This window comes from Agelaius tricolor, unplaced genomic scaffold (genome assembly GCF_023055355.1).
Source record: "Agelaius tricolor isolate 1412-34295 unplaced genomic scaffold, bAgeTri1.0.p SCAF_16, whole genome shotgun sequence".
Taxonomy (NCBI): domain Eukaryota; kingdom Metazoa; phylum Chordata; class Aves; order Passeriformes; family Icteridae; genus Agelaius; species Agelaius tricolor.
The window spans coordinates 1,361,790-1,382,194 of NW_027269276.1; the positions used below are offsets into that span (position 1 = coordinate 1,361,790).

Genomic DNA, 20,405 nt, shown 5'->3' on the forward strand with positions numbered 1-20,405 from the left:
GCCAGAAATAAAACCAGAAAGAGTCAAGGTCTCCATTTCATCACTTTAAAACATCTCTAGGTTCTCCTGGATCAGGCTCTGAAGTTTTACCTGGCTCCAGGGGAAGGATTGAGGGAATTCTGAGACCTCCTTGGAGCCAAGGGGAAAATCTGACCCAGAATAATCAGTCTTGCAAAACCAGGATTTCTAATTCTGAATATTCCCATTCTGACATCAAGTCTGTTCAAGCCAAAGCGAGTGGAGCTTAAAGAACTTTCAGCTGAGCTGTGCTCTGTCACCTGGAGCTTCAACAGCCCACACTGAGCACCACCTCAGGAGAATGCTGACTTCACTTGCTGTGGAACATAAAAAATTCTAAAAAATACCAAAATGCCACTGGTGAAGGTATCTGGGATATTTACAGCCTGCACAAAGTTCCCTGGCTGAAGTTTTTGTGAGAAGACCGGAGCAGTTCTGATCCTGAGGAGATGTGAAAGCTGCCAGAAGGCCACAGAATCCTTTAGGTTGGAAAAGATCCCTAAAATCATCAAGTCCAATAATCTACCCCAATCTGAGCTCCTCAGGGCTGTGCTTTAGAACAGTGAGCTCAGACTCAGGCAGCAGCACCCATCTAAAAGGGATTTGTGCAGCAGCAGAGCACATGATTGCCTTTAGCTGACCTCCTGGAGGATGGAGAGGGCCTTTTGCTGGTGGCAATGACACCTCTGGTGCTCTGGAATATCCACACCCCAACCAAAGGTGTGCGCAAGAGGAACAATGATGGATGGAAGAGGGTAAAGAAACAGAATTCCCTAAAAAGCACCTGAAGAACCAGATCTCCACCAAGAGCTAGGGCAAAGAGAGACTGGGAAAACTTGACCTCCTGCTGGAGGCTGAGGCAAGTCTTTAGTGAGTGGTGTCTCCTTTTTTCCTGATGGAACTCCCTCGTTAGCAGTACCACCTTATAAACTTTAAAAATGAAGCCAACTCCAGTTTTTTTGACAGCACGCCATTTGCAGCCTTTTACAAAGGATCCAAGTGGTGATACAGTTATTAAAGAAAGAGATTTCAGTCTCTTGGCTTTGAGCTGCTTTTCTCAGGGAGGAAAAAATCCCACTTTTCCAAGGATTCTGGAGTATTTTTCAAGTATTTAGAAGACAGAGGTCTGGCCTCAGCTATCTCCTCATTGTTCAGAGCTGGGCTCCTGCTACAGCTCAGCTGGGAAAGGATGTGGGAGATGCAAGGAGTGTTTCAGTCCAGGAATGAGATGTTTTGCCATTGAAATCCAGTCTCCTGCTCCCACCTGCATCTCCTGCATCCCAGTATTTTATTGTGGCCTTCTGGTTGAATAAAAATGTTTGAATGGCATTCAGGTGCTCTCCTGCTTACCCCTCATTTTCCCTCCTTGTTAAAACGCCCTTTTTACCCATCAAAACCTCCTTTAACACGCCCACCTGGAAGATCTGGCTGTCCCTGTCCCAGCCCATCAGAGGAACAGCTCCCACTCCTGGGCTGAGGCTCCAGGACCCCGGCAGCTCCGAGCCCTGCCCTGTGAGACACCCAAATCTTGGATAAACTCAATATTTAGAGCAGAAAGCCAGCAGAGAGTGGGACCAGGCCAGTTCATGTGTGAGAGCTCCGAGCTGCAACTTGTGCTGGGGAGGATGTTGGGCATTGTGCTTCATTAGGAAACAAAATATAAGCTTTCCACTCCATTAGGAATGACTTTAGGAGTGAAAGCACATAAGACGACGACTCACCTCATCAACAATGCACTGCAATAACTGGAGAGGCTGCAATGGCAAGGAGAGAGGGGGAAAAAAAAGTATTAGACTATATGCAATATCTTTACAGTGGAGTGGAAAGAAAAAATCATTAATGCAATAAAATATAGCAAGATTAATCAACGGCAGCAAACTCTTATCAAAACATTGATGCTCAGGATGTTCTATTATTTCTAATGGTACCTAATCTAATACAGGCAGTTAAAGGTTTGCATTTTCTTCAAAATGCAATTTGCTAAGTTTAAAACAAGGCATTCAAGCATGCAGAGGGAGCAGCCATCAGGAAAAAGAAAAGTGAATTTTTTTCTGAACTCATAAAGCTTACCATTAAAGATCCCTGGTTTTTCTGAATCTGAAAAAAGACAATATGTAATTAGCATGTCATAATCAAAATGACTCACTTGGACACATTATGATCACTGAGAGAAAATTATTGCATCGCTGGTGGCAATTTGTGGGCATGTGTTAACACAATTTACATAATGAAAATACACAAATGTTAATAGCTCGCTTCTCATTTATAGGCGAAAGTCAGCAGAATGTTAATTTCACACAACACTTTTTAGTACCCTCCAGGTTGTATTAGAATAGGAAGAAAAACCATAATCCATTTCAAAAGGCTGTTTACGATTCAGATATAAATAATGTTTTATATTGCTAGATTGTGAACACTGGGCTTAATGTTGCAATCATTGCTAATGTTATGAAGCTCACTCTTTTTAAATTAAAAACCGATTTATTTAAAATTGAAATTAAATCATAGTCAGAAATTAGAATTTTGGATTACTGCCAGGCTCTGCTCACAATCCCTTTTTTGTGAAGAAAACTTTAATTATGTGGTTGAAGTATCTACTGCTGCTCAGGAAAGCCTCTAACACTCCACTTTTCCCCAAGTTTTTTATCCAGTTTTCCTTGGACTCTGAGTAGAGCACCACCATCTACGAGATGGGGAAGTTTGGTGAACTTTGTGTTGTTTTAAACTGAAAAGGAAGATTTATCTCCGAGCCTTTCTGAATTTCTGGACAACCTGGGGGAGAGTTTGCAGTAACAGACCCTCCCGCTGCTTCAAGAGCTGCAAAATCTCCTGACCCACATTCCCCTGGATGAAAAAAGGAAACAAAGGCAGGATCCCAACACAAAGAACGAAACACAAAGCACAGAGCAGGCATTTTGTGTAAAACACTGAATTTTGGGGTGCTGCTCTCCCAGCACTTCCCAATGCACCCCATTTCTAATGGCTGGGGCAATTAATCACCTGTTTTTCCCCAGCACACACAAAGTTGTTGGCAACCCAACACAATCCTGATGCAAACAGAACAGGATCCTCAGTGAAAATGTTCTTGTCTAACCCCCTTCCTTTGCCTTGCCCCTTCCATCCCATCCTCTCCCTCACTGCTGCCAGGATGATGATTTGATGACTGTTTGGGCTCCCAGCAGCTCTGGGAGCTCTTTCTCCATCCCCAGGCAGGGCCAGGATCCCCCAGGAACACTTTTCCAGCAGTAAATGGGATAGAGAGGAGGGTGAAGACCAGCACCAAGGAAATAGCTGCTCAAGTCTCTTATTAGTGTATCAGCAGCACACAAACATAAAGTTCCTGAGTATAATTCTGTTTTTTCCAAGGAGAAAATACAATAATAAATAGGCAGAAGCAGCCCATTATATTTTTTAATCGCCAATCTCCATCTATTACAATTCAACAGAATAAATCTGCTGCTTTTGTTAATAAGTGAAATATTCCGTGGCTATAAAAACCCTTCTTTTTTTTTCCCCTACTTCACTTCCAGATGTTAAATGACAAAATAGACTGAGCTTATTCAATAGGGATGATTTGGAGCTTCTTTACATTAGAGCACAGGAACAGTTTTTAGCCAAACAGATCATCAGTCACATTTCCTTCCTGGAAAAATAGCTCTTGTCACGGAAAGGAATCGAGGTGGGGTCACACGGAGCGGCCCCAACATGGGCATGATTACATCCAATTTCAGAGCAAGATTTAAAATATCATTTCTAATAAAAGCACTCAGCCCTCCTAATGAAAAATCAAGCAACACAAATCCCAGTGTTAGGGAATTCTCCCCGTGACACCGGCGGCTCCCCCGGAGCCCGGCCCAGCCGCGGCCCCGCTCCCACACACGTCGTTACCAGCCTTTATTACACAATTCTGATGGCAACAAATTATTTGGAGATCATCTTCATAAATTTTGCATTGAGGTGGCTGTGCCGCTACCTGGAATTGATTCAAAACGCTTAAGACACTCAATTACTTTTTAACACTGTTACCCGGTGTAACGACATCGCCGCCGCTTCCCTCGCATCCGATGATGCAACATCATTGTAATTGATTCATTTTCTCAATTAAATAAAGCTCCTGTGCTCTCCTCTCTGCAATGCCACCGAGACTCCCCAGCTAGATGGATTACCTCTTCTCCCTGCCTTGGATAAATGGCTGCTGAGGCCGTGCTCTGCTCCTCCCTTCCCTCACAAAGCTGCAGCCGTATTTTTCAACTCGGGAGCGGGGCTGAACTTTGCTGTGTTTATATTAGGCAGATTTTTCACTGCTAAAACCACGTTGTTTACCTTTTTCCCAGCTCCCATTACAGGGCAGCTCCAAGCACTGCTAAAACCATCTTGTTTACCTTTTTCCCAGCTCCCATTACGGGGCAGCTTCAGCCACCATAAACCAAAGTCGAGCGCCGACAACTTTACGGCCGGGGCTTCTCCTCTTGCCCACAGTTCAGGGAAAAGGGGAGCAGCAGCTTTCCTGAGCATTAACAGCTGCTTTAAAAGGGCTCCTCAGAAAATGTTGTCCCCGTTTTTGTCTGCTCCCCTAAGCCCCAGGATTTTGTGCATTACTGGGAGATGAGGGGTTTTGGAGGCAGGTTCACCTTGAGGGATCCCAGTGCAGCGGCTGCAGCTCAACAGCTGGAAAACCTGGGGTGTTCCTAACCCTCATGATGCCCATAAAACTTGGGGATTGAGGAGATTGTTGTGTTTTCATGTTCTCCATGAAGAATTTTAAATAGTGAAATGATAGTGACACAAGAAAACCCAGAGTGAAAGGAAGCAGGACATGTTTTGAGAGTATCAAGGAACAATTTCATGTCCTTGTGAGAACATCCAGTGTCCAACTCTGGCATCACCCAGCACCAGCAGGATCTGGAGCTGCTGGAGCGATTCCAGAGGAGGACACAGAGATGCTCCAAGGGTGGAGCCCCTCTGGAGCCAGGCTGGGAGAGCTGGGAATGTTCCCCTGGAGAAGGGAAGATCCAGGGAATGCTCAGAGCCCTGGCAGGGCCTGAAGGGGCTCCAGGAGAGCTGGAAAGGGGCTGGGGACAAGGGAGGCAGGGACAGGACACAGGGAATGGTTCCCAGTGCCAGAGGGCAGGGATGGATGGGACATTGGGAATTGGGAATTCCTGGCTGGGCTGGAATTGCCAGAGCAGCTGTGGCTGCCCCTGGATCCCTGGAATGTTCCAGGTGAGGCTGGACAGGGCTTGGAGCACCCAGGGATGGTGGAAGGTGTCCCTGCCATGGCAAGGGAGGAACCAGCTGAACTTTAAGATCCTTTCCCAAGTAAAGCATTCCAAGATTCCATGATCATTCCCCCTCAAACAAGTCACTTTTAGCCTCTCAGCACCAAGACTCTCCCTCAGCCATCTCTGAGCACTGCCCTGCCCATCGCCAACACTTCCTGCCCAGAAGCTTCCCCAGCCTTTCCAAAAGCCACTGAAACAGGATGGACTTGCAGAAATAGCTCTGCTATTTGATATTTTTCACCACCTTGTATTTTCCATGGGTTTACCTACTGCATGTGACAGTTCATGATTTGCAGAAACAGGGAAATGATCCATAAATCATTCCCATTATCAGAGTATTTCTCAGGCCATGGAACACCAGTGGAATCTGGATAATCCACTCCAGAAAGCACAATCTCCAAAAAACCACTTTTTTTTTCTGCCCCCCAGGTTGGTTAATCATGCCAAAGTTTGTCTCCTGCTTCATCTCCTATTTAATGAATGCCTCTGGTTATGAAAGGCAACTTCTGACAGACCATCAGGTTATTTTTCTGTCTCCATGGAGATCCTTGGGCCGGGAGGTGGCTGAGAAGACCTCTCCCATCCCTCTCACATTGCAGGCACCAGCACAATCAAGGAAACTCAAATGAATCCACCCCGGGTAACTTGGAGGAGTCACCAGCTACAGCTTTAATTTTCGCTTTTACTCCCTGGAATTAGGACTTGCCCTGGAGCTCTTGTTTGAGAGATTTGCAGGTGACCCAGGGTTAGATCTTCCCATAGCAGTTAACAAATTTTCTCTTTACATATATACTGCTTTTCAAGCCTCCTTTTAGTGGCTTTTTTTAATAGAAAAACCCATCTACCAACAAATCATACAGTTATGATTTTTAAGGGAGGCTTCACACGACAACATTTATTTTCCTGTGGATTTTAAAAGCAGACAGAAGTTATTTTTCAACTGCACAAATGAGCAAAAGAGCAAAAACTAGCATTGTGTCCTATGACAAAAGCTTTAGCTCTGCCCTGATATAAAAGGTAAAGGAATATCTAAATATTCTGGTTTCCATGGGGGCTTCACCACCATTCCACAATTCCTGTGGAATTAAAGGATGATCTTCAGATATATTTCACAATTTCTTGCAAAATTGCAATTGCTGCTACTTCTGCAAGAAGTCAAAGCACCAAAACCAGTGAGAATGACCTCTCTAATTTGTTCCTGATATGCTAAACAACCTTCCCCATCCCCATCTGGGGATTTTGCAAATGGCAAACTTCAATCACTGTCACAAAACATTAAAAAAAAAAAAAGAAGAAGAAAATTATTTCAAAATAAAAAAGACAATTCACAACAACCTTAATATTAAATATATTCTTACAATTATATTACGCCGCTTTTCCCCGAGGTCTCCAAACAAATTTATATAAAGAGATTATTTCATCCACCATTGAACTGCAGCCACTTCTCAGAGAAATCTCTTTACCAGAGTTTAGAAACACAATTCAACAAAGTGGGCACGGAAAGCTCCACACTGTTGGAGGGATTGTGGTGACAACAACTCCTCCCAGCAAGAATTTCTACACCAGACTAGAACCAGAACACCCTGACAACAAACTCCTTGGTCAGCAGGAGTATGGACAAGGAAAATACCCCAAATTTAACAAATTGCTGTTGAGAATCTTGGAATGATTTAAGTTGGAAAAGGTCCCCAAGATGCCAGAGTCCAACCATCACCCCAAACTGTGTCTGCAGGCCTTGCTCCCAGCACCACAAAAAGTGGGTGAGGAGGACAAAGAATGGCCCAACAGACACCAGACAAAGAACTGGGCTTTGTTTCACCCAGATCTTGCTTTGTGCCACCCAAATGACAACAGAGAGGAACAGCAGGAGAACTTATTGGACACCATGGGAGAGGGAAAATGAGCACAACCGAGCGGGAAGAAAATCATGGAATCCTCTGAGGGATCCAACAAAGTCCAACCCCCCAAAAACCCACAAACACTCTGGTGGGATGTCCAGGAAGGACAGGCTGAACCACTGCAGGTGATCTCTCCTCCTTCCCTGTGCCCCAGCCTGGGCAGCCCCAGGGAGCTTTTCAGAGGAGAACCCCACCAGTCACAAGTCCAGGGAGACCCAAAGAACCTGGAAACAGAGCAAGGACACCACAACCACCACCCCATCCGGCATCCATGCCCATTCCACTCACAACTGCCCTCCAATCCTGCAGCAGGGAAAACCTGTCAAGGAACAAAGCAGAGGAACCAATCTGAGGAGCTGAGAGCCTCCAGCAGCAGCAGAGTTGAAGAGCAGCAGATGAATTTCCATCCGGATTGTCCCTGCTCCTGAGGACACCCCTGCAGGTCCCTTCTGGCTTGGAAATGAACAGGTAAAAATTGTGATTGCTGAAGTCTCTCACTTTTTGGGCCACCTAAAAAAATTCAATCTTCCTCTGAGGAGCTGCAAAATCAACTGTGATCACTGTGGATGTCACAATTCCAGGGACAGCTGAAGGGGAGTAACCCAGAGCAATGAAAATTGGGGTTCATCAGGGGAGTTCTCTACCCACACTGAGGCACCACCATCCTCTCCTGTGTCACTGGGCTGTGTTGCACTCTCAGGAATGAACCCCAAATTCCCACGGGATTGGCAGCAGAATGGACACTCTGGACATGAGGAAACACCTGCCTAGACCTGAAAATTATTCACTCCTCATCTGGGGCTGGGGCTCCTCACTGTGCTGAGCAACCAGCACCCAGCAGAGGAGGAGATGATGATCCCACTGCTGTGGGAACACATTCCTGAGCCTCTGGCACAGCCCAAACCCCAGGATTGCCGTGCCCTTCTCTGTGAGTGCCTCCCCAGCCCTGAGGAGCAGCAATTGCTGAGAACCACAGCTCCGCTCTGAGCTCCCACAGCTGCAGCCCTGCCCAGGGAAGGGGCAAAGGAGCACTGGGATTGTCCCTGGTCATCTCCTGGGAGGAAACTGCTCCTCATGCAGGCCAGCAGAGCCTGAGTGCTGCTGGCGCTGCCCCTGCACCCCTGAAGTGTCCTAGGCCAGGCTGGAGCACCCTGGGACAGTGAAGATGTCCCTGCCCATGGCAGGGGATGGGATGAGATGGTTTGAAGGTCCCTTCCAACCCAAACCAGTCTTCAATGGTGATGAAATTCCAGTAAATCCAATATTTCCTGCTGGCTCTCCAAGGGCCACCTGAGCCACCCCAGGCACACAAATCCCCCTGCAGCCCTTCTGCCTAAGGGAAGCTCCAATCCCAGGTTTAAGGTCCCATTCAGGCAATTCCTTCGTGGGCATTCACAGCAGGAACAGGATTTGGGAGAGAAGTTTCCTTCCAAGCCCTCCAGGGACATCTCCCATTCCACCAACTCATGCAGGAGATCCTTCTGGATCTGCAAAAACACCTCTGCAGGAATTTCAGTATTTCTTGGAAAGCTGGAATGGTTTGGGTGGGAAGGGACTTCAAAGCTCACCTTGTTCCACAAAAGACATAAAAAATCCTGGAATAAATTTGAGTCCTGCTCCCTCAGACTGCCTGGAATTCTTAGGATTAGAGATTTAAAAAAAATACACATCAGCCTTTCAAAATCCCAAGCCAATAAGCCACTGTTCAAACATACTAAGATCAAAATAAAAATTCCTACAAAATCATTATATTAAAACTTAGTATAAAATTTTACTGGTTACCTCAATTTCTGCACTTGACTATATTATTTAAACATTAAATTTACATTTAAAAAATATCAGGAAGATTAAGATAAAGAAATAAAATTTTTCTCCTTATATTTCAGATTCCTAAAAGATCCTTTAAAAAATTTTCTAAAATCTCTCCATTCTCCAGACATGAAAGCACCTCTGGAAAAATAAACTACATTTGAATTTCACAGCAAGTTTCTAACAGGCAAATCAAATTCAAGTTCAAACTAATTTCTGGCTACGGAGAAAAAAATAATAAAGCAAAAAGTATCTGAAGTAAATTATCAGGAATGATCTATGTGAAACCTATGCTAAGAAATTAGGAGGAGTTTAAAACAATAGCAGATGACTTCAAATATTGCCAGTGATTTCTGGAATATATTATAAAAGCAAAAAGATTTGCAGAAATCTATCATATTTAAGATATTACCCAACAATTTCATTCACTATTTTGGCATTAGCATTTGAACAGTGTTTAATGTCTTTTAAATGGTTCCATGTAATGATAGATCTGGAAGACAAAACATTTCTTTCTTACCAGGAAACATGCTGTAAACAACCCTCAATTTATCCTCCCCAAAGAAATGAATGCTTAAAGGATGCCTCTGCCAATGGAAAAAACAACACTAAAATGGTTATTTCGCATCCCAACTTTAACTAAATATTTTTTCCCTTGACAAGCTGCTTCCATTTAAATGAAGCCAGGCCGAATTTGGTCAATAGTATGGATTGCAGAGAACAAAAAGAACCTTAGACCGTGCTAATGCAGGGATCAGAAAGCAGCAACTTCATTTCAAGGCAGGCAATTATTTAGCAAACTAAGATACAGCAAATAAATCCACATTTTCCACGGCAAAGCTGCACGGGAGCTTCCGGAGCTGGAATTAAATCTCACTCGCAGAGACCGCGGCTGAGGAGAGGAGAGAAACCACAGGGAGAAAAACGAAATCCTGTGAAACCCCTGAGCTCTGGGACCAGAAATGAAAGAATAACAGTGAAAATGCCGGTGATGATAATTTCAGAAAGGGCAAGGTGTCCTGCAGGAGGAAGGAGCCGCGTCCCAGGGCCGGGGCAGGCTCATTGTCCCCAGCCCCGGAGCAGCAGGACCCAGCTGAGCATCCAGCCCCGAACGTTCTGCATTGTCCCTCCCAGGCTTTTCAAACCCCGGGGTCTGGGAAAAGCACAAACCTTTCCCTACCAGGAGGAGCAAAAAGCTGTTTGCTTCCACTGGTTTGTGGGGTTTGTTTTTTTTTTCCTCCCTGTGATGTTTTCTCAGGAAGCAAAGCCACGGCAGGTCCACAGCGAGCGCTTTCCTGGGCTGTAAAATTCCCCATTATCCACTTCTGCTTCCTTTGCTGTGGGATTTAAGGATGTCTCCTCCTTGAGAGCAGGGATATGTCATCATTTTGTTGGACTACCAGCTCTGACAGCCTTGTCTCTCCCAGTTTGTGCTCACAGTGCTGGGAAAAGGAAGGGGAAAAAGCTGAGAGGGAGAAAAAAAAAAATCAAGGGGAAAATCCAACTACGACTAAATTCTTCCCTAATTTATTCCTGTTACTTCTCCTGCTGCAAAAATAAACTCTGTATATAAAAAAGAGCCTTAAATTAAGGTCTCTTGCTCCCACTGCATTTTGAAATAAGTTATTTGAATCCCTGGCTGATCTATTTTAACAAATATCATCTCCCGCGTCCATCACTCCTCCTGTCTTTTTGATCTCCTTTTTCCTACTTATCATGTTCTTTATTTGAAACAGATTTTTAACAGATAATCTCTGCCGTTATAACAATATCTTGCTCGCATTTTATTCAAATAATTCTTAAAAACAGCTTAAAAAGCCGTTTGGAATAACATCAAGCTCTCCATCAATCAAACAGCAAAAATTCCGCTGGCGGTTGTATAAACATCAGATCAACTCCGACGTCTTCAAGGATTTCAGAGCAAACCATAAAAAACTCCATTAACTTCTGACAAAGAATGCAAATTAATCACAACATGGGGTGAAATGAAATTAAAGGCTCTTTTCTAATCAATGACAAGGCAGGATGAAATATTTGGTGCCGGGATGCTCCCGATTTTTTTTTTTTTTATTTTATTTATTTATTATTATTATTATTTTTTTCCCCCCACATGGAAAAGGGGGATTCACCCAGGGGTGGCTCTTTAGCCCTCCCCATCCCTACAGCGATCTGCTTACAAGTCGCCCCAGCTCCACAAAACACACTAATCATCCGAATCTCAGGTGCATCCAATTTGTTATTCACACTCTCCTGGTGCCAGGAAAAAAAAAAAAAAAGAAAAGAAAAAAAAAAAGAGGAAAAAAAAAAAAGGCAAAAAAAAAAGCCTGGCGTAGACAGATGCACCGGGAACCTTAAATGACAGTTTTGGCCTCCGGAAGTGCGATCGCTACAGCAAAATCTAGTACAGCCTCCAGGTGAAATGTCTGGAGCTCCATATGGAGCAGGGAAAATTAACAACAAGATGAAAATCGCTGTAGCAGCGGGGAGTCGGAATTTAACAAAAAAAAAAAAAAGGGGAAAAAAAAAAGGAAAGGAGGAAAAAAAAATAAAAAAGAGGGGAAAAAAATTTTAAAGATGAGGCAAGAGAAGTAATAAATTAATGGGGTGTGAAAACATTCAAAGCTTTACAATACCAGGGGCAGTATTTGCTCAGATTTGGGGGGGAGCAGCAGGATGGGAAGGGGAAGCACGGGATGGGAGGGGGTGGAATGAGGGATGGGAATATTTTTGGTGCTGTTTTTCCTTTAAAAAATAAAAAAAAAATCGGGTCATTTTTATCTAAGTTCTTAAGAGAAGGCTGGGATTGTATTTTCTAAATGTGAAAGTCTCTTAAATGCAGCGGTGCTGGTCCTGCAGCTGCTGAATGCTGGGAGCTGAGCGCCGCCTGCTCCTTTGGAATATTTCCCCAATGGATGGGCCCTCCTTTCACACCCTGCTTTCTACAAAGTTTGACTACAAGCTGAGAATATTTAGTGGGCAATTCCTTTCCTTTCTCCTAATAAACAAGTCACTGCCCCCATTGTGGTTTTATTAGTGGAATTTCTATCTCTGGGATTCTCTGTGAGGTTGGTTCGGATCTTTGGGGGTCCAACCTTAAATTTAATTAAATATTCAAGGTGCTGTGGCCTTTTGGGGTATCTGTTTTTCCTTCCAGTTTCAAAATAATGTAAATTAAGGTGAAACTTTTAAAGGAAAATTTAAAACTTCTTTTCCTTGTGTGTCCTCGCTAAAAAGCTGGATGGGTAATGGACCAGCACCCTTGGAAAAGGGGTTTCCTTTCTTTTTTTAATGTTTATGTAGAAAATAACTTGATTCGAGGGTATTTGTGAGCACAAGCACCATTCTTATAAATTAACAGAGTGGTGCAAATAAATCCAGGATGAATTTGCTCTTAAAAACTTAATTTTGTACCCATGGAAAATCCTACAAGCATCACTCCCTCCCACTTCCAAAGGGACTTTTATATTTTACAAAAGCACATTCCCTGACCACGACAGGAAAACCGACACCAAAACAATGAAACGCACCAAAAATTCAGATATTTACTCCATTTTAGGGCTTAAGAGTTCCCTGTGCAAAGTTTTTAGAGCAGAAAAGTCAGTTCTGAGCATCACTATTTGTTATTTCCCTGCTCAGGTTGCTCCCTTTTGCTGTGAGAGGCTGATTATGAAGATTATATTCTGTATATTGAGACAATATTGAGATTATGAAGATTTTATTCTCTATATAGAGACAAAAAATATAATTAGAGTTAATAATTATTTATTAACTCTAAACACACCTGTAAGGAACTTTACTGACACAACAGCTGCTCTAAGTGCTTTCAAGATAAGACTTGTCAAGATTAAATAATTACCAATAAATCAGCAAAATAGACACTTATAAAATAAAGATGTGGGAAGTCCTGCCATGAAAATATTCTACTAAAGGCCAGAAAATGAAATAATCATCCTTTAGCTTTACTGGCAGATTGCAGGATGTCCTGAATTTCCACACTGCAGTGATTTCCCCCTATAAATCTTCTTCATTTAAACTGAATTTACACACACCATTTGTCTGTGTCTTAAAAATAAAGAAAAAAGAAAAAAAAAAGACATTTTTTGCAGCTGCAGCTGGAGACAAACATCCATTTGTAGGAAATTTCAGGTGTTCTCACCCACGTGGCCACACTCTCCATTTTCACAGGGAAGCAACTTGGAGGTTTTTAGGGACAAATTGAACCACACACTGATTAACTTCATTCCCTGAATAACCCCACTGAAGTGAGGAGGAATTACTCAAGGAATGAGCAGAATCAGGCCCTTCCTAGGAAAATAATGAGATTAAAAACCCCCTATTAATTATCCCCCTAACCAAAGAAGATTTCCAAGGGTTCTCCTGCACAGCAAATGCCTAAAATACATAAATTCACATAAAATCCCTCCTGAAAAGCAGTTGCTTGAAAAGCTTAATAGCCACATTTTAGAAGTTTCACCTCCTCGACTGTTTTGCATTAAAAAATATATACAATTTCATGGACTACTGCCTTGCCAAATATTCTTTCACAAACCCGATCTGCTTTTTAATTAGAACAGCAAAAAGCATCTTTAAACTTGGCAATCATGGTTTGCTCCCAGTTCAGGGAGACATTTTTGCCTGGAACCACATGGAATGTGCCCGTTCCAACCTCCTTTCCCCATGCTCTGACACTCAAATCAGGTTTATTTTGAATTGTCCCCTCACCACTTTGGATTTTAGGTCATAAAACACCTAAACACGACCATGGAGACCCTCGGAGAGCTCCCCATGCATGGAGGGCTCTTCAACACAAGTTTCTTTTCCAATCCTCCTCCCCTCCAAAAACACATTTAAAATCCAGATGAAATATTCCAAGTCTATTCTCTAAATGGTGCCAGTGAACATTTTGCAGAAGAAACAAAAAAAAAAAAGTGAAAAATCAGAGTATTTCCACCCAGGCAAAACCTTCCCAAGTCTGTAAAAGTGTCAGGAGAATTTGCTTAAAACAGCTTCTAAAAATGGGAGAGGGAATGAGTCCCAGCCTATTATTCAATAACCATGTTTGTGAGGCATCTGCATAATCTAACCATGCATAAATTAGTATGTGTATTACAACAGTTATTTGCATAATAATAGCAAGTTAATAGATGCTTAAAGAGCACAGACCAACACCACCTTTAAATCAGACATGCCTCCAGGCACTGCGAGCTGTAGAGACCAAGATGCAGAGAACAGTCTTCATAAAACATATGAAAACATAAAGAACCACATTCAAATAATTCATTTTTGTCCCTGGACACTTCACTTTTTTCCCCCCTCTCCCCGGAAAGAATAATTGGAGGAACTGCTGAACAGTTTGTTCCTGTGAATTCTAACATCCATCTCGAGATGAGAATTTCAAGTAATCGCCAAAGCCAGTTCTGGATTTGTTTTGTTCAGGGCTTCGTGGGGTTTTTAAATGTGGAAAGTGAAATATTCCGTGGTGATGCAGAGCTCAGCATCCACCCAACCACTGCCACCAGAGATGGAAAGAGTTGTCCCAGCAGCTCCAGGTGGAAACTTAGAAAATACCAGTATTTACATCAAATACTAATATTAGGTCCTCTTCAAAGGAAGACTTTGAAGCTCCCTTAAGTATTCCATTCACATTCGATTTTTGAGGAGATTTTACACCATCATACCATTATTCAAAATTGGAATCAAAAATTAAATTATAAGGAAAGGAGCAGATGCACCTTCCTGCTTCAAAAAAAAAAAATGTTGTAAAGACTGGATTATTTTTTAATCTCCCAACAAAATTAACAAGATTACCATCATCATAATTTTCATTGTCTCCAGGGAAAGGAAACAGAGTTTGGAGAAGAGAAAAAGAGGGGGGCAAAAGAAAAAAAAAAATCAATAGAGACTTCTAAATGACTCCTTCCAGCTCCCACTTTTCAATTTAACAGGACAGATTTATTTGTATGTGGCTCAAATGTTCACAATTGCTCTCTGCACCTTCATACATAGGAATGAATGTCACAGTGGCAAACAGCAGTAATGAACAATCTTACCTGAGGATATGGAAACCTCCCAAGAGCAAGCTGGGAAAGGAAATAATATTTGTCTAGTTATAGAGATTTGCATGGAGGGCACATTTCCTTCAAGTGAGAAAAGTACTCAACTCTCACGATGGTAGGAATTGGAGAAATGGCAAAAAAGGGATTCAGCAGGCACAAAGAGCTGTATTTAGAATGGGCCCTTCACAACCATCACCCCTCGTTTTTCTGGGGATTTCCCTCAGTGCCACCCTTTGATGCCCAAATTTGGGCACATTTCCTTCTGGAGAGAAAAATTCTCAACTCTCACAATGGTAGAAATGGAAATGGCAAAAAAGGGATTCTGCAGGCACAAAGAGCTGTATTCAGAATGGGTCCCTCACAAGCATCACCCCTCAGGATTTCTGGGTTTCTCCAGCCCTTTTATTTCCCTCAGTGCCACCCTTTGGTGCCAAATTCAGGCACATTTCCTTCAGGAGAGAAAAGTCTGAACTCTCACGATGGCAGAAATGGAAATGGCAAAAAAGGGATTCTGCAGGCACAAAGAGCTGTATTCAGAATGGGTCCCTCACAACCATCACCCCTCATTTTTCTGGGGATTTCCCTCAGTGCCAGCCTTTGATGCCCAAATTCAGGCACATTTCCTTCAAGAGAGAAAAGTTCTCATAATGGCAGAAACAGAGAAAATGGCAAAAAAGGGATTCTGCAGACACAAAGAGCTGTATTTAGAATGGGTCCCTCACAACCCTCACCCCTCATTTTCCCCAGCATTTCTGGGTTTCTCCAGCCCTTGTGTCTCCCTCACAAGGATGCCCAGGCTCCCCAGGAGTGGAAACGAAACCAGTTCAGCCTCAGCAGGGAGGCCAAGGCGCTGCCCTTTGCTGATAATTATCTGTGATGAGCAGGCAGCTCTCTACTCCCAAAGTCCTCCCTTAACTGGCTCAGGGTAAAATCTGGGTTACAGAGCTGAGCTTGGTGTCCCTGTTGGTGACAAACCTGAGTGGGATGTGGGGAGAGACCACAGCACCCCAGGAGGAACCTCATCCTTCCTCCAGATCCACTTTTCCTGGATATCAACTTCATTTGCTGCCCCTGCTGCTTTATAAGTTAATTCAGGCATTACAGAGTAGTCCCAAAATCAACATTTTTATGGATGTTGTCTAAAAATATTCTACTGGCCATAACTAACAAACATTCCAAGAGAAATTCTTTGTACTAGGCAGGTTCTTCCACTCTCCAGCCCCAGGAGAGCTCAGCCTTTGGCCTGGGAGCCTCAGCAAAAACAGCAAATTCCTGTTGGGGGGAGACATCACCAACCCAGAGAGGAGCCCAGAGCCTCTGGGTGAGACAGATGAAACAATTTCTTGGGGGGTACTGCTAAATGAAGCTTTCACAATATTGAGACTTCAAAACTCTTGTCCAGGGGAGGCCCCGGAGCTGCTGCAGGGCCGGAGCCAGGCTGGGAGAGCTGGGAATGTTCCCCTGGAGAAGGGAAGGATCCAGGGAATCCTCCAGGCACTTGCATGGCCTGAAGGGGCTCCAGGAGAGCTGGAGAGGGACTGGGGACAAGGGAGGCAGGGACAGGACACAGGGAATGGCTTCAGAGTGGGAAAGTGGAGATTTAGATGGGATATTGGGAAGGGATTCCTGGCTGTGAGGGTGGGCAGGCCCTGGCACAGCTGCCCAGAGCAGCTGGGGCTGTCCCTGGATCCCTGGAATGTCCAAGGTCAGGTTGGACAGGGCTTGGAGCAGCCTGGGACAGTGGGAGGTGTCCCTGCCCAGATGATCTTGAAGGTCCCTTTCACCCCAAAGCATTTTGGAATTCCCTGATCATTCCCATCTCAGCAAAGTCACTTGGGTCACTCTCATGGTAGGCCCTGAAAAATGCTGGTACAGAGTTCAACAAAGACCCTTCATTTTCTGTTGTGGGGCTACTAAAACCCATCCTTTACCACCTTCTCCTCTTTTGGGAGCCCCATACTCCTGCCCCAAGCAGAAATCTGAGATCCTGAAGAGCTGTGCTGTTGGGACAGTCTAGAAATAAACCCATCAATGTCCAACAGTTTTCCATGAATGGAAGCAGAGTAAGTTCTGATTTTTCAATGAAGAACAGTGAAACACTCCAGACAGAACAAGCAGATAATGATGGTTCTGTGCACAGAGCACCTTTCTGCAGATGTTATTTAAGAAAAACAATCCCTGCCTCAAAGATGACTCCAAACAAAGCATTTCCATTCCCACTGACCACCCCAGGCTCAGCAGGGGCTCCAAGGCAGCAGAAAAAATGGGGAAAAGAACCAGACATAAACACAGAGTGAATAAAGGAGCACTGAAGGACCCCAAAATGCATCAGCAACAAGTTCTTTGGAGGGTGTTAAAAAGAAACATTTCTCAGTGAAGCTGAGAGCTGAAACACACAGGGCCAGCTCCTGCACCACTTCTGCATCCCCTGCACCACCACTGCATCCATCTGCTCAGATTTCCTCCCTGCAACATTGTCAAGGTATTATAAATTAAGAAACTTAGCAAAGAGTCTGTAATCTTCCCCGAAATAGCCTGCAGATATGTCACTGTACTAAATGTGTTTCAGATTTAATGAAGCTTTAATGTCCTTTTTAATTTTGCCTGTTTCTGTATCACCAGGGGTCGAGCGAGGCAATCAGCACTCGAGAGGGTGGTTTGGTTTAAAACTAGGAAAAACTCATTTGCTTATGAGTTGCACTGTATTTTCTTAATTAAATTTACTAAGTAAAACGGTTTAAGTTCAGCCAACCAGTGACCTCTGGGTGCAGATATAGATTTATAAAAAGTGTCACAGTTAAAGTAAGATTAAAAAAAAAAACAACAAACCAAACAACAAACAGATGAGAGATTCACCACAAGGATTTTCAAACTATCATTTGTCTCAAGAAGTCACAGCAACACAAGGAACAAGCCCAGTGCAGGATGGAAAAACCAAAACCCACCAAATTAACACGCTGTCCAAAACTTCTCTGCATTTAAAGGATGAAACTCCAGAACCTGCAACTCTTTTAGGGTACTTTAACAAAAATACAATATTCCAATTTAAATTAGGTGCGTTTGGGAACTGATCAGTGTTTTATGTCTGGATATTGAGGAGGGAAGGGAATGCCTGAAATTCAGGGATTTTCCATTTCCCCACGGATCCCTTCCCAATGGTTGGATTTGATGATCTTGAGCTCTTTTCCAACACAAGAACTGTAAAAACCTTCATTTTCAAAAGCCCAGTGACCTGCAGTGGCAGAATGGCGTGGAAACAGAAACAAGAGGGGGGTCAATCACCAACAATTATGCCAGGAAACCACTTTCTCACCCCATTTCACCCCGGAGCAGCTCCATGGAGGAGTTTTTTGGGGTGTGGGTGTGCGTTTTTAGAACAGTTACTTTTTCAAACACAGAGGTGGCTCAGGAGAGCAATTAAAGCAGCTCAGGGAGGTTGTGTCCTGAGAAAGAGCCTCCCCCAAGGCTTGGCCAGGGGATGAGTGGGTGGGATGCACCAGCAGATTTCAAACCAGCACTGGATAAAGTGAGAAATAACCCCAGATTATGGAATAACAGAGGTGCAGTGGGCGTGTGTGTACTGACTTTTACCAAACTATCAAAAATTTTTAATTAAAAAAAAAATCAAAATTTCAAATGATTAAGTGTTGATTCAGGAAGAACCTCTGGACTGAGCACCAGAAGCAGGGCTAGAAAGCAACTAAAACCTGCTCTTGAATACTCTTAAGGTATAAACGAACCCAAGATTCAAATCACTTGTTGAAATAATGCAATTTGCCATTGTAGAACTGAAAAGGGAAATCAGAAATCCCCCCCTTACACATCACTTCCTCCAGCTCACTTCTTCCTTGCCTGCTGCACATTGTGAATAAAATTACAGCAGCAGCTCTGTCTGGATCCTGCTTGGAAAGTGGCTGAGGGAAGGAAGTTCAAAACATTTTTAGGACACTCAGGCAATAAAGTTTCCCACTTAGATTATTGTCGATGTTGTGCAAGTTGTTTTTTAATTTACAGTTACACTGGAGAGCAGGGGATGCTTTTATTCTTAATTTAGGCACATTCCATGTTTCTCAGCATAACTGCAAATTGAAAATAAGCGCTGGCAATATCGCCAGTGATGGAGCTGAAGGAGGACTTTATAGTCTGAAATGTTCTAAAATTTGTTCTTAATTACCTCGTGCACATTTTACACAATTAAATTTCCATCCCAGGATTTTGCATTTAGATTGTGCACTGCAGTTAAACCCTCATTTTCTGGAAAAAGCAGCCGCCACTCCGCCGCGCTCAAACTTTCAAAAGCAGACTTAACTACTGGATAACACCAAATTCCCCAGGTGAAATTCCATTCCAAGACCAATTTATACATTCCTAGATAGATGGGCTTCAAATCACCTGAAACTCTGCAGGGTACGGACCCTAATAAATATTAAATACCTCAAAAAACTACTCCAAGATTTTTCTTCTCCTCCTAATATCAATTCTGCTGTCCTCTTATTGCAGAGGGTTTTTAAAAAAAAAAAAAAAATCCAAGAGGATATAACAGCAATTTAGCAGAGTTAAAGTGCTTCTGAGGTTAAACTGACAACAAAGAGGAACAGAAACACAAAGCATCTTGAAGTAGGGTTTCAATTAAATGTGCAGGATTTAGTAATGCAGGGCCCCGACAAAAAAAAAAAAAAAAAAAAAAAAAAAAGAGAGAGAGAAAAAAAAAAAGAGTTACAAATTAATTTAATCTTCTGCCTATAGTTTGCAGCTGCACTCCAAAGTGTCTGGGGCTTAAGAACAAAGCCTTGCAAGGCCTGGGAGTGAGGAAAGCTTCAATTTTTAATGTATAAGGCCATTAGCTGATAACTTGTGGAATCTGCGACCCCTGCGGAGGGGCAGGAGCGGCGGCGCAGACGGATGAAGTGACAGATTTGTTGTTGGTGGCCAGGGCTGGGAGGGGGGAAGGTTATTACCACCACCAGAAAAATGCCCTAATAACCTTTGGGACATTCCTTGGCTTGAGCAGATGAGTTCCAGCTCCGTCTCGGAGTAAAAAAAAAAAAAAAAAAAAAAATTAAAAATCAAAGCTTAATTCGCCTTAATTAAAGATAATTAGTTTCACTTTGATTTCTTTTAAATATGAACTACAGCAAATGCACTGCCAGTTCAAGGCTGCAGACAATCAGGGTTAAATTGCACATTTCTGCCTGGCCACAAATCCTGGATATTAGCAGCCTTTTACTGCTGCATCTTCAAAGGTGACACCGGGAATGGCAGCGCCTTCTCCGAAGGGACAAAGGTGGGCCAGGGCTTTCCAGGGAAATTGTCAGGAGCAAAATCTCCACAAGTGCTCCAGG

At 43.3% G+C, this 20,405-nt stretch overlaps 1 protein-coding gene across 1 annotated transcript in view; it reads right to left on the minus strand.

Moving 5' to 3' along the window:
* Positions 1–20,405, minus strand: part of MAP2K5 (mitogen-activated protein kinase kinase 5) — a 119,077-nt gene that overhangs the window by 29,592 nt on the left and 69,080 nt on the right. Inside the window, exons 17-19 of the mRNA XM_071441140.1 lie at positions 15,058–15,087; positions 2,089–2,115; positions 1,740–1,772 (exon numbers count right to left, since the gene is read on the minus strand). Coding sequence (XP_071297241.1) covers positions 1,740–1,772; positions 2,089–2,115; positions 15,058–15,087 — 90 coding nt within the window. The remainder of the gene's footprint in view (positions 1–1,739; positions 1,773–2,088; positions 2,116–15,057; positions 15,088–20,405) is intronic.